Source organism: Vanessa tameamea, chromosome 3, assembly GCF_037043105.1.
Source record: "Vanessa tameamea isolate UH-Manoa-2023 chromosome 3, ilVanTame1 primary haplotype, whole genome shotgun sequence".
NCBI classification, from domain to species: Eukaryota; Metazoa; Arthropoda; class Insecta; order Lepidoptera; family Nymphalidae; genus Vanessa; species Vanessa tameamea.
In genome coordinates, this window is record NC_087311.1 from 10,007,793 (window position 1) to 10,021,684 (window position 13,892).

General features: G+C 34.0%; 2 protein-coding genes across 8 annotated transcripts in view; both read left to right on the forward strand.

Moving 5' to 3' along the window:
• The window catches only part of LOC113397455 (teneurin-m), a 214,979-nt gene extending 202,226 nt beyond the window's left edge, over positions 1-12,753 (forward strand). For 4 of the 5 annotated variants that reach the window (XM_026635800.2, XM_026635802.2, XM_026635803.2 and 1 more), the window contains 8 exons: positions 347-373; positions 1,099-1,315; positions 4,025-4,201; positions 4,417-4,825; positions 4,994-5,246; positions 5,387-9,173; positions 9,317-9,688; positions 9,926-12,753. In XM_026635800.2, the coding sequence (XP_026491585.2) occupies positions 347-373; positions 1,099-1,315; positions 4,025-4,201; positions 4,417-4,825; positions 4,994-5,246; positions 5,387-9,173; positions 9,317-9,688; positions 9,926-10,282 (5,599 nt within the window). In that variant the 3' untranslated portion in view covers positions 10,283-12,753. The remainder of the gene's footprint in view (positions 1-346; positions 374-1,098; positions 1,316-4,024; positions 4,202-4,416; positions 4,826-4,993; positions 5,247-5,386; positions 9,174-9,316; positions 9,689-9,925) is intronic. The other variant, XM_026635801.2, reaches the window with a different exon arrangement.
• Positions 1-13,892, forward strand: part of LOC113397410 (calnexin) — a 372,199-nt gene that overhangs the window by 335,012 nt on the left and 23,295 nt on the right. The window lies entirely within an intron of this gene.

A 13,892-nucleotide genomic window follows, 5' to 3' on the forward strand; every position in this document is an offset into this window, starting at 1 on the left:
CTTATAAATCGTGAATCAATTGATCCTGAAATATTATATAAAGAAATAAATATCTATATATAAGATACGCAATGTTGTGCCCCAGTCAATCCTACGTTTTATTTACATAAAAATGTGTCATATATTATTTTTATCCTTCACCTCAATTTAAAATTGTTTTTATTTGTTTTTTAATACCAAACAAATTAAACGTTTATATATGTTAAATAAATTGGCACTTGCATGTTATTTATGTTTAAAGATGCGTTTAATCCACTAACATGATCTAACATTTCTTCTTCTAAATTGAAAATATCGTATCCAATGATACTCATTCTATGTAATTTCTCGTCTTTCCGCTGCGCAGTATGTTTTGGAACCACTTCAATACGAGGTAAGAACTAGAATCAAATTAGGTAGGATTGTGTGTGCCTTCAAATGTAGATTAAGTTATTTTTATTTATATATATGTGGTAGGTACTTCTATATCTACTTAATTGGCAACATATATTATGTCGGTATAGTTGTGTGCATGCTATGTATTAATATACCTATATATGTCCTGTGAGTTTTGTGTTACGCTTTTTATCGTTACCATAATATTAAACAGTGAAAAAATTTCGTATGTAGTATCCAAAGACTGTTTTGAAGTCAACGTAGATTATTTCTCTTAGCTGGGTTTTGGATTAGTAAAATTATTAGAATAATACCTTTAAAATCCCATCATTTCATCGATCACTTAACTAATATTTAATCTAATAAAATTAACTCCTATTAAATGTCCTATTATACAAATGAAACGTCTCAAGCGAATTTTTACCCCATGTTTACTTTTTAGAACACTTAAATACCCAGTAGTACAATCACAATTTTTTATCCGACTATCAGTATTTTAATAACATGCCATGCAATGCCATTCTTAACTAGGGACCACATTAAAAAGCATACAATAAAATTATTCACTAGATTTCAACTCCAACAGTGATTTGAAAATTGAAAAAAATATTACGCAATGATGATTTGCGCTAGTTAGCATCGCATGGCGTTATTGATCCCTTAAGTAATCAAATGGTTTTTTTATATCGTCTCTACATGAAATTTTGTAACATATTATTTCAGCCGCTCAGCTGTAATCAGAGGTAGAGTGGTAACGTTACTCGGTTCTGGTTTGGTCGGAGTGAGAGTTTCCACTTCAACACCATTGGAAGGGTTTACGCTAACGAGAGAAGATGGATGGTTTGACCTTCTTGTAAATGGCGGCGGGGCTGTGACTCTTCACTTTGGAAGGTCACCTTTCAAGAGATCTACTCAAGTCGTGTTCGTGCCTTGGAATGAGGTAAGCCTTTATTAATTCAAATTCTCTATCTCTTTACATACGACTGTGAAGAATATGTAGGTTTTTAAATAGCCCTGTGAAATATGCAATTCTTTGTCTCTTAAACAGTTAACGGCTGTATTTAAATTTGCACCTACTTCATAATAATAAGGATTAAAATTCTGATCTTGGAATCTGTTAAGTTTAGTAAATAAAGTCGTAAATCGCGATGCTTATGCGTTACAGCGCTTCAAATTTCTAAAAAAAGGGTACTGATTACTCATATATACCTCACAAAGCTGTTACGCGCGGCTTTGCTCGCGTAGAATATGAATAATTGAATATATTTACAAATTAAAATATTACGTTAATGTAAGACCTCTTTGTTGACATTGGTGTGTATTTCATAGCTTCTAACTCCAAAAATGATGGACTTCCAGACTAACCTGTATACGAAATGTTAACCCAATTTCCCTCCTTAGGCGTAAAATATCCAGAAACACTTAAATGGGAATCAAGTAATTTTTAATCGGTAGCCCAAAAATAAAGTTTCCTGCTTCTAACTTCAAAAAGTCTTCCAGACTATCCTATATACAAAATATCAACCCCTATTTCCCTCCTTAGGCGTAAAATATCCAGAAACGTTTAAATACGTATCAACTCATTTTTAAACAGTAGCCCAAAAATATAGTTTCATGTTTCTATCTTAAAAAATGACGGACTTCTATACAAACTTTCACCCCTTATTTCACCCCCGTTGGGGTAGAATATGCAGAAACACTTAAATAAGTATCTACTCCTTTTTAATCAGTATCCCAAAAATAAAGATTAATGTATCTAACTTAAAAAATTACGGACTTCCATACAAACGTTCAACCCCTATTTCACTCCTTTAGGGGTAGAATTTCCAAAATTCGTTTCTTAGTGGGTGTCATGATATGTTAGTTTATAAGTGTACAGCCTAAAATATAAGTTTTATGCTTCTAGTCCTAAAAATGGCAATACTTTCAATAACTTACAACCTTACATCCCCCTTTTCAACCCTTTACAGCATTTTTTTCCAAATAAATGGCCTATATAAAGGACTCAGGCTCTAGACTATATGTGTACCAAATTTCATTTAAATCGGTCCAGTAGTTTTGGCCTGAAAGCGAGACAGACAGACAGTTACTTTCGCCTTTATAATATAATAAGTATTAGTATGGAAGTATGGATTTGTAAACATATTTTCTGAGGTGTGTTTTCTGAATAATTTTAACGAAATGTAGAGACACGGTTTTATTCAACTTTAACCCGCAAACCTAATTACGAACTAAAAAGACACCAACTAAAAATAAATGAAACCTAAAAGTAACTATTCAATTGAAACTAACCTACCTAATAAAGTGCGAGTCGGACTCGTGGACCGAGGGTTCCATATATATATTTATAGGTATGTAAATAGCTCAGATCTACCAAAAGGGAACGATGCTTGAAGATATTTCCCTTTTTTCAAGTATTTGAAATTTTCCAATGTAAACAGAGCCCTGCTCCTAAGCAAAATGTACGTAGTTTGGGATCAATTTATATTGGTTTATTATATAAACAAAAAAAACATGATTTTCAGTTTTTTTTAGTTTATTGTGCTATAATAACTATCTTCATGCCAAATTTCAAGTTTCTAGGACTACGGACTTTCAAGAAAAAAATACAATTCCCGTTTATTCCCTATCCCTTGGGAATTCCGAAATATCCTAAAAATAGTTTTTAGTTGTTTTTATAACCTACTTGCATGGTAAATTTGAAACCCCTAATAATTATAGTTACGGAGATAGAGCTACTTTGGTTCGAAAATATAAATCCCATTTATTCCCTATCCCGTGGGAATTTTGAAAAATTCCTTCTTAGTGCACCTCTAGGATACTCAAGGTATACGTGTGCCAAATTTCAAGTCTCTAGGTCCAGTGGTTTAGGCTGTGCGTTGTCTGTCAGTCACTCAGTAACGGAAGAGTTTTATATATATTGATTATTCCATTTAGTCAAATTAACCCTTAAATTAAAGGAACAGAATTCAGGAGGGAGACATTAAATCAACTTAGTGCAGCGCTGCGCTACGTCGTAATATATACGATCCTTAATATTTATTTTGTAAAATTATTGCTATATTAATAAATCATATCAAAATATCATTCTTCAAATGTCTTTCAGTTAAATATTAATTTTGTTAAGTATTACGTTATTATTTATAAAACCATTAAATTAAATATTCATTTCTAAATAATTAAGTATAGGTAATAATTAAACATAATATGAATTATATTGTTTAGTTAATGTAGACATCAGCTTAAACAACTTCACAACAAATTCCTAAGAAGTAATTATTTTTTGCGCATTCAGAAAACATGCGAAACGACAATCAAAGCGGCATTAAGTCTTTTAAGTCTTAATTTGAAACTATACAAAACTCTAAATTAAGTCTAGCACGTAAAAATTCTTATAGAGTTCTGTCCTGATAAAAATATAACTCGCTACATGCAATTCTTATGTACAATTAAATAAATTATTGGAAATAACAAATATACATATAAAAAAATTGATTGTCAATCAGCCTTAGACTATTAGCGTATCACAACGTTTCATACATTACATAGATAATTGAATAGATACTTATCATCTCTGTTTGTTTCGTTTATTCAAACTTCGTGATATCATTCCCATGAAATAAACTTTAACTTCAATCTTTCATTCCAGGTGGTAATAATTGACGAGGTAATGATGACAACGTCGGACGAGAAAGGAGGAGTGGGCCCGCCGCAGGCGTGTCTCGCGCACGATTACGACGCGATGAAACCTGTCGTGCTCGCCACGTGGAAGCACGGCTTCCAAGGCGCATGTCCCGATAAGAGCGCTATACTAGCTGAATCACAGGTCAATTTTATGATACATCATTGAAAATTTATATCGTTTTGATTTTCTAAATGAACAATTTTTTAATGTTAATCGTTTTGTGAAGATATTTATTCATTAAAAACTAAAAGATATAGAAATTACACACTAATATATATTTTATTTATAGTTTCGATGGAAATGTTGTTTGTTTTTCGTTTAAAATGATCATTAACCTCAAATATTTAATCATCCAGGTGGTTCAAGAAAGTTTGCAAATTCCTGGAACCGGTTTGAACTTGGTATATCACAGCTCAAGAGCCGCTGGTTACCTTTCTACTATTCAACTACAGTTAACACCTGAAAAAGTACCCCCAACGTTAGCCTTAATCCATTTAAGAATAACCATTGAAGGCATTCTCTTTGAAAAGACCTTTGAGGCGGATCCAGTTATTAAATTCACATATCCTTGGAATAGATTGAACGTATACAGACAAAGGGTATATGGAGTTACCACAGCGTTGGTAAAAGTTGGCTATCAGTACACGGATTGCAAAGATATTATCTGGAACGTTCAGACTACTAAACTAAGCGGTCACGATATGAGCATCTCTGATGTTGGTGGGTGGAACTTGGATATACATCACCGATACAATTTCCATGAAGGTAAATTTATTTTCTACTATTTCTTTATTAACCTAACGTTCTTTAGATTACAAATATTTTAACATTGATGACTAATTGAATCATATTCATTTTAATACGGTTGCTTGACTTTTACCAAATTATATTACTATTTGTAAGATTCGTTGAAACTTTTTTTTGTCATTTAAGGTATTCTCCAAAAAGGCGATGGCACAAATATTTACCTCAAGCATAAGCCTCGTCTCATAATCACGACCATGGGAGACGGTCGTCAACGTGCTTTAGATTGTAGTAACGAATGTTCTGGATCTGCAGTCAAACAGAGACTTCTCGCTCCAGTGGCTTTAGTTGCAGCCCCCGATGGATCAATCTTTGTTGGTGATTTTAACCTTGTGCGGAAGATTAATACAGACGGAACTGGTCGAACTATTGTTAAATTGAAGTAAGTCATTCAATATTTTAACATTTTATTAATAACTTAATTAAATCTTAATGAAATATATCATATACTCAAATGAAATAATACATATATTTACATTTATTACTATATATTTTATTAATTAAATATTTCTTTTATTTCAGTGCCACCCGCGTTTCATACCGCTATCATATGGCGCTATCACCTTTGGATGGTACTCTTTATATTTCCGATCCTGAGTCTCATCAAATAATTAAAGTCCGCAATACAGACGACTACAGCGATCCTGAAAGAAACTGGGAAACTGTAGTTGGCTCGGGAGAAAGATGCCTTCCAGGAGATGAGGCACATTGTGGTGATGGAGCATTAGCCAGAGATGCAAAACTAGCATATCCTAAAGGCGTAGCTGTGTCAATTGACAATGTTCTTTATTTTGCTGATGGAACAAACATACGAATGGTTGACAGAGATGGTATTATCACAACTGTTATTGGTAATCACATGCACAGAGCGCACTGGAAGCCAATACCATGTGAAGGAACTTTAAGTGTAGAAGAAGTGCACTTACGATGGCCTACAGAATTATCTATCAATCCGCTGGATAACAGCTTACATATAATTGACGATCATATGATTTTACAAATGGCACCGGATGGAAGAGTCAAAGTAATAGCTGGGAGACCACTTCATTGTCCGTCACCTTTAACAGGATATGATATGGAACTCGCCACTTACGCAACGCTTGTAATGCCACAAAGTGTTGCTTTCGGCGCAGCCGGTGACCTTTACGTCGCGGAAAGTGATTCTCAGAGGATTAATAGAGTGCGGCTTATTACAACTGATGGAAAAATTTCGCTTTATGCTGGCGCCGAATCAAAGTGCAATTGCTTAGAACGAGGCTGTGACTGTTTCGAAGCTGATCATTTCCTAGCTTCGAACTCTAAATTCAATACTATTTCAGCAGTCACGGTCAGCCCAGATGGTATCGTTCATATTGCAGATCAAGCTAATTATAGAATACGTTCTGTAATGGCGAGCATACCAGATGCTAGTGGTGCCCGAGAATATGAAATTTACGCACCGGATACGCAAGAAACTTACATCTTTAACAGATTTGGCCAACATGTTATGACTAAAAACATCTTAACAGGAGAAAATAATTATGTATTTACGTATACTGTTAACACGAGTAACGGAAAACTAAGTACTGTCACGGATGCCGCTGGAAACAAGGTATTTTTGTTACGTGATTATTCAAGCTTGGTAAATTCGATTGAAAATACTAAAGGACAAAAATGTAGGCTAAAGATGTCACGTATGAAGATGCTTCAGGAATTACGAACACCTGATAATTTCAATGTAACTTTCGATTATCATGGCACTACAGGGTTACTTAAAGCTAAATATGATAGCACAGGCAGGAGTTACATATACAAATACGACGAATTTGGCAGACTTACATCGGCTGTCACTCCTACTGGAAGAATAATAAATCTCACATTCGATTTAAGTCTTAAAGGCGCAACGGTTCTTGTTAGTGAAAATAACAGAAAACCTGTTTCAATATTAATCAAGGGTTCGTCAGTTAATACTAAAGTTGGGGAGGCTGAAAAGAAAACAATTATTTCTACCGATGGCAGCATATCATCGAGCATGCCTTGGGGACATGTCATATCAACAGATACCGTTCCATACACAATTCTTTCAGAAATCGATCCGATTTTGGGAGAGAGTTATCCTGTCCCAGCAAAACAAAGAACCGAAGTTGGTGGAGATTTGGCTAACAGATTCGAATGGCGCTACTTCTTACGCAGATTACAATCCAATAAAGGAAAAAGTAGTAAAGCAGTTGCTCAAATAGGTCGTAAACTAAGAGTAAATGGAGAAAATCTTTTAACCCTCGAATATGATAGAGATACGTCTACTGTTGCAGTGTTTATGGACGATAAAGTAGAACTATTGAATGTCACTTATGACAGAATGGCAAGGCCGGTGAAGTGGGGTCCTCGAAGCGGTATATTTTCTGAAGTTGAACTGGACTACGACCGATTCAATAGACTTACTAGTTGGCGATGGGGCGACCTAAATGAGACATATGGATACGACAGAGCTGGAAGATTGCATGAAATTCGTTATGGAGATGGATCTTCCTTAGCATATTCGTTTAGAGATATGTTCACGAGCTTGCCACTGAAAGTCACGACACCGAGAGGTAGTGATTACCTTCTTGACTACGATGATTCTGGTGCTCTTCAAAATTTGACTACACCCAGAGGTCATATTCATACGTTTGCTCTTATGACGTCATTAGGCTATTTTAAATATCAATACTTCTCGCCAATGAACAGACATCCATACGAAATACTTTACAATGATGATGGTCACATATTAGCAAAAATATTCCCTCATCAGTCTGGAAAAATTCTTTACGTATACGATAGCACCGGTAAATTAGAAACAATTCTCGCAGGTGCTTCAGCTATTAGATACGTCTATCATGAAAATACTCATCTTGTTAAGAATGTAGAAATTACAGACCCTGATTATGAACTACGACAGGATTATAAATATCACGCTGGTATTCTTAAAGACGAGAAAATGAAATTTAACTCTAAGAGTGGACTCAACAACGCTCACTTTAAATATCAATATGATGGCAATGCAAGACTTTCCACAATTGATATGAACATCAACAGTAAAGAGATGCCTCAATTAAGACTGAAATATAACCAAAACTTGGGTATTCTTGAAGGAGTAAGTGACTTAAGAATCTATAGGAATACTTTTAATCGATCAGTTATGCAAGACACGAGCAAACAATACTTTACGATCACTGATTACGATGACCATGGCAGAATCAAAACAGTTCTTATGAACATTAAGTCTTTCGACGTATTCCGCCTGGAACTGGAATATGATGTAAGGAATAGAATAAGATCGAAGAAAATCATGATTGGCGATACATCATCGAACGAACGAGTAAGTTATAATTACGACGGCCACTTAATGGAAGTGGTCGGATCCGAAGACGACTGGAAATACGTTTACGATGAAAACGGTAACATCATTGGCATAATAGAGCATGGAGAGAAACGTTACCTTGGATATGATATCGGTGACAGAGTCGTTCAGTACGGAGATATTGAATTTAGCAGCTATGATGGCCGAGGGTTTGTAATAAGACGAGGAGAACAAAAATACAGATACAATTCTCGAGGACAATTCGTGCATGCGTTTGAGAGAGATAAGTTCCAAATGTGGTACTATTATGATGACAGAAACAGATTGGTTGCTTGGAAAGATGACAAAGATAATATCACACAGTTCTTCTATACAAATCCACAATCCCCTAATCTTATTACACATATGCATTACCCGAAGCTTGAAAAAACAGTACGGCTTTTGTATGATCAGAGAGACTTTCTTACTTGTATTGAAACCGAAGATCAACGTTTCTACGTAGCCACCGATCACAATGGATCGCCGCTTGTCGTGTTTGATGTGAACGGCGAAATTATCAAAGAAATAAAACGCAGTCCATTTGGTAAAATCGTGAAAGACACCAATCCTGGATTCTACGTACCAGTAGACTTCCAAGGTGGTATATTAGATTACAATACTAATTTGGTGTATTTGGAAAATCGATTATATGATCCTGTAGTTGGACAATGGATGACGCCAAGCTGGGAGCATCTTGCAACTAAACTAAGCCTGCCTACCGACATATTTATCTACAGGTTTAGAAATAACGATCCTATAAATCGAGACCAGAACGTTCCGTATATGACTAATTTGGCGAGTTGGCTACGATTGTACGGATATGATCTGACTAAGATGATGGGAGCTAAATATATAACAGATATGATATTCCAGCCGAAAACATCAGTTACAGCACCTCAGCTTGCTCCCGATTTTGGTGTTATGTCCGGTCTACAGTGTATCATTGAAAAGGTATTTTAATTATTATTATTATTTCATTCTAGGTTTAAGAAACTATGTGTGAAAAGTGATATTTAATTTGTACGTCTAACTTATTTTATATAATTGTAAAATACTGAGAAACGAAATATTGATGAATATTATTTATTTTCTAGGTAAACGATAAACTGTCTGATATCGAATTCGTACCAACACCGCTCTTGAAAATGGAACCAATTACGAGGAATTTGCTCCCAAGAGTATCTTATAAACGTGGTGTTTTCGGCGAAGGCGTTCTCATATCCAGAGTAGATGGAAAAGCATTTATAAGTGTGGCAGATGGCGCTAACAGCGTCGTCGAGGATGTAATAACGACCGTATTCAACAACTCTTATTTCCTGGACGTCCATTTCAGTATACACGATCAGGATGTTTTCTACTTTGTCAAGGATAATTCACTGAAAATCAGGGATGACATGGAGGAACTGAGACGGTTGTCCGGCAAATTCAATGTATCGCAAGACGAAACTAACGACCAAGGACTGGAAGTATGTCTATTTATAACATATTTTGCATTAATTATATTTTTGTATATCTATATAATTATATAACATTTTTTGGTAATTCCTGGTGTTTGAATTCCCGAAATTACGCATTATTTACGCATCGGTGAAATTTACTTAAAATATCAAATAATTGTCCGTCCTTTAATAATAAATACAAATGCACGTCAATTTTCAATGCTTATAATATATTTTTAAAAAGTTGAATCCTCCTTCTCTTAGGTTCGAGTACATGCGGTGGGCAAGGGTTCGGCGCAAGCGGTTATTGTGCTGCGTTACGGCGTTGACCCGGCGGCGGAGCGCATCAAGTTGCTGAAGCACGCACACAAGCGGGCGGCGGCGCGAGCGTGGGAGCGCGAGAAGGCGCTGGTGGCGGCGGGCTGGGAGGGCCGCGGCGCGTGGACGGAGGAGGAGAAGGAGGAGCTCATCTCGCACGGCGTGGTGGACGGCTGGGCGGCGCGCGACGTGCACTCGGTGGCGCGCTTCCCGCAGCTGGCCGACGACCCCGCCAACGTGGCGTTCGTGCGCGACGCGCGCCGCAAGCGCCGACGCAGCGGCCGCGCGCGACACCGCTCGTGACTCCCCGAGTGAGACCCGCGGGCGACTCTCGTTTCGTTTGCTTCGCTTTAGGCGATCGAAATATTATTTTTAACGTTCACCCTCCTCGTGGATCCGAAACGAATCTCTCGAAATAACTCACGACAGGGTACCGAGTCATTGGCGAGCTTAGCGCTCGATTAAATTATTGAAGCATAATATTTTAAAACTGAAATACTCGATCTTCATCACGATTTATTAATCGATTTTTGTATTGTTTTACAATTTTTTATCCTATATTATACGTATGTCGCTTAGATTAATGTACTTTTTCACGAAAATCATGTATTCCTAACGTATTTTAGCCAAATATTTCTTTTGGTCCCTACATTTAGATATGTGTAAATAATATTTTATTCTTGTAGTCGGTTCTTTTGTATTGTAGACCTAAGGTCCTTATTACTTCGCAATACTATACTCTGTAAGCAATAATTTTATATTTTATCTAATCATCTTTAATCTATTGACCCAAGGTTTTAATTTTACAACAACAATCAAAACATTTCAAAATCCAATGATAGATTAGTATTTCCAACGTAATTTATACCGATATTTCATCTTTTTCACCCTTAGCTTAAAACATGAAAACTGGAGAGCTTATTGCACTTCTTATATACATACTTGATAATTGTTTTGTTTAATAATAATCTAAGAAATATTATTTTAAATAATTCATTTGTCACAATTAAGGTCTCAATCACACATCGTTTTAAATTAAGAAAAAAAAATACTCAAGAAATAGTATACTTTAATTTTGTAATTGTTAACAATTTACCTACTGATATTTTTTCCTCTAGTTCTACATTTATAAGTGACAGTTCTCCATTTAACCCTAACAATAAGTCCTTTTAATATAAATAGATCAAATAAATTTTAAATAAAACGTTGATACGTAACACTGCGTGTGTTGTGCAATAATCGATCTGTAGTTTTCCATAACCGTCTAGGGTCAAGACTTCTTGCTGACTTATCTTAGACTGTCCTCGTCCTATTTTATAATTGGTGTGATTATTGTGCGCTCAGAATACCTGAAAATTGTATGTCTGTATAAATAAATGTATATCTATGTATTATACAAAAATAAGTCGAAGGAATACTCAACTTTAATATACGAATGTTCAAAATCATACGTAATGAAAAACAGTCCTAAGATTTTATTTTATTTTATCTATATTGAAAGCAATAATGATCTTAAATCCGTGTGAAAGTTACTAGCCGTAAGTCAGTAAGAAGAATATGTAAAATAATGTAGATTAGTTATATTGTATGTCCATAAATGTGTCTCATTTAAATTGTGGTGTCTATTCCGTGTTAGAATTATTGATTTAAATGCTAGTTGACTGAGCGATTGGTGATAAGGCGTCGAAGATATTTTTTACTAAATGTTTATAAAATATTAAAAAAAAAACGGAAAGGGAAAAAAATGAATCCGCCGACTCCCCGGACCGCTGAGGGCCGACGCAAAGTGATATTTTTGCAAAATGTGACTAAACGAAGCAATACATTGTAATTTAATACGTCTTAACTTTTATTTAGTTACTGTAAGGTGTATTTTAATTTATAATTAAATGTAATAATACATTATATTATATAATATCTATTGTGAATGTAGTTATTGATTTCGCGGTGATATGTAATAGAGCGGTATAGTTATCTTTTTTATGATGTATAAAGAATTCTTATTTGTAAATAGGTACTTAAACTATGTAACATGTAAAAAATATTGTACATATCTTTACGCTTGAATTATTTATAGAAGGAGTTAAGGTTTCTAGAATACTGAAGTGATGTACTATATCAGATAAATAATGAACAAATTGAGGCTGTAGGACAATTATCTTATTAACAGCTGATCGGTTGAATTTAAACAAAAAACAAACCCCCAAATCTTAATTCTTATCTATAATATTATAAAAATCTGAATAATCATTTATTTGTCTTATATTTGTCTATAATATATATATATATATATATATATATATAAATATATTTTATTTATTAAGAAAAATCGATCAGTAAATAAATACTCTAGCATACCATCAACAAACTTACCATAGACTAATAAGCTTCTAGACATTTTAGAGAGCTTAACGAATGCGATCAAACTTGCATTTAAGTAGGAATAAAACTCCGCTGCATTTAATTTGTATTATTGTAGATACGGTGCGTAGACTCCAATACTCTGTGTATAGTTACTGAGGCAAGTGTAGCATGGACCGCGGGATGTTCACCATAGGCTCAGCAAGAGATAGCTATTAATATAACATAGTATAGTATCTACAGCTCTCTTTCTCTCTTATTTCTCTAATATTGCATCGCGCGGTCCAAGTTATGTCCGGTTTACGATCATCTAGGTCACGGTGTGCGTGCTATGGGAGACGATGTAAGCATGTACAATAATAAATATAGAAAGTATTCTAATGGAATATGTAATAAAAAAATAATAAAACAAATCTTGTTTCAATTTTTTTTATTTTTTTCATATATTAAAAGATGCTTTGATAATTATGTATATAACATTGCATTTACCAGTTTAGCCTGCTTTAAAAGACTATTGGCGTGACGAACGTGTCCTTGTTTGTACAAAGTTTTTGAACGTCATGATGAACTCAGGCATACATGGACATATTTACTCATATACACAGCTAACAAAAAATGTTTATGAAGGATTTTTTTGTTTCTTTAAAGTTTTCTTTTGTTTACTTAAGTTTATTAAAATTATATTAAAATTCATATCAATTTCTTGCATTTAAAACTTATGATGATTATGGAAGAGTAGGCTTCCTGAAATACTTTATAACATACTAGAACCGCCTACTATACTTCTTATCTCAACCTTGTGCAATATTTAGTACAGGTAACAAAAAAATTTTCTTAGCCGGCATGAAATTCAAAGAGGTTTTATTAAAAATAATTTATTTATCTTTTTTAAATGCTTACATATAAATAATGATATGTTTATATTTTAAATATAAAATATTACTCTTTAACGCAACAGGCATAATGTATTCATATAAAATTGTCTTTCTTAAATATTTCATATCAGTAAAATATTAAAATATACTAATATCTTTAAGGCTTAATAGTAAAATTTTCTTTTAACTAGTGTCAAGCACTTTTTATGCATATTCAATCTCGAGACAATTCTTAAAATAAATATTTACTTTATAATAAAGACTAAAACAGTCTAATTAACCAAATATATAAAAATACACATCTCTATATTTACGTCCTACGGCTACGAGTACATCTAAAGTTAAACTTTTAAAAATTATTTAAAATACTAATCTATAAAAAAATCTACAGTAGTAGTGTTCATAAATCCAAATAGTTGTGTGTTATATAAACATTTTGTAAATAAATTATATTATGTAATTTTCATATCATATTTTCTATATTATAGATAAATTAGGGATGTCAAACGAAATTAAAAGAAGATATATGAAGATTCACACGGGCCACGTCACACTTTCACTTTATCTTAAAAACCAATAGTTAACTGTTTGCTTTTATTTTAAAATTTATTGTATTCACAAACTACCACAACTTAACAATGATCTTCTATTAAAACAGACAACGCAAAACTGCCTCA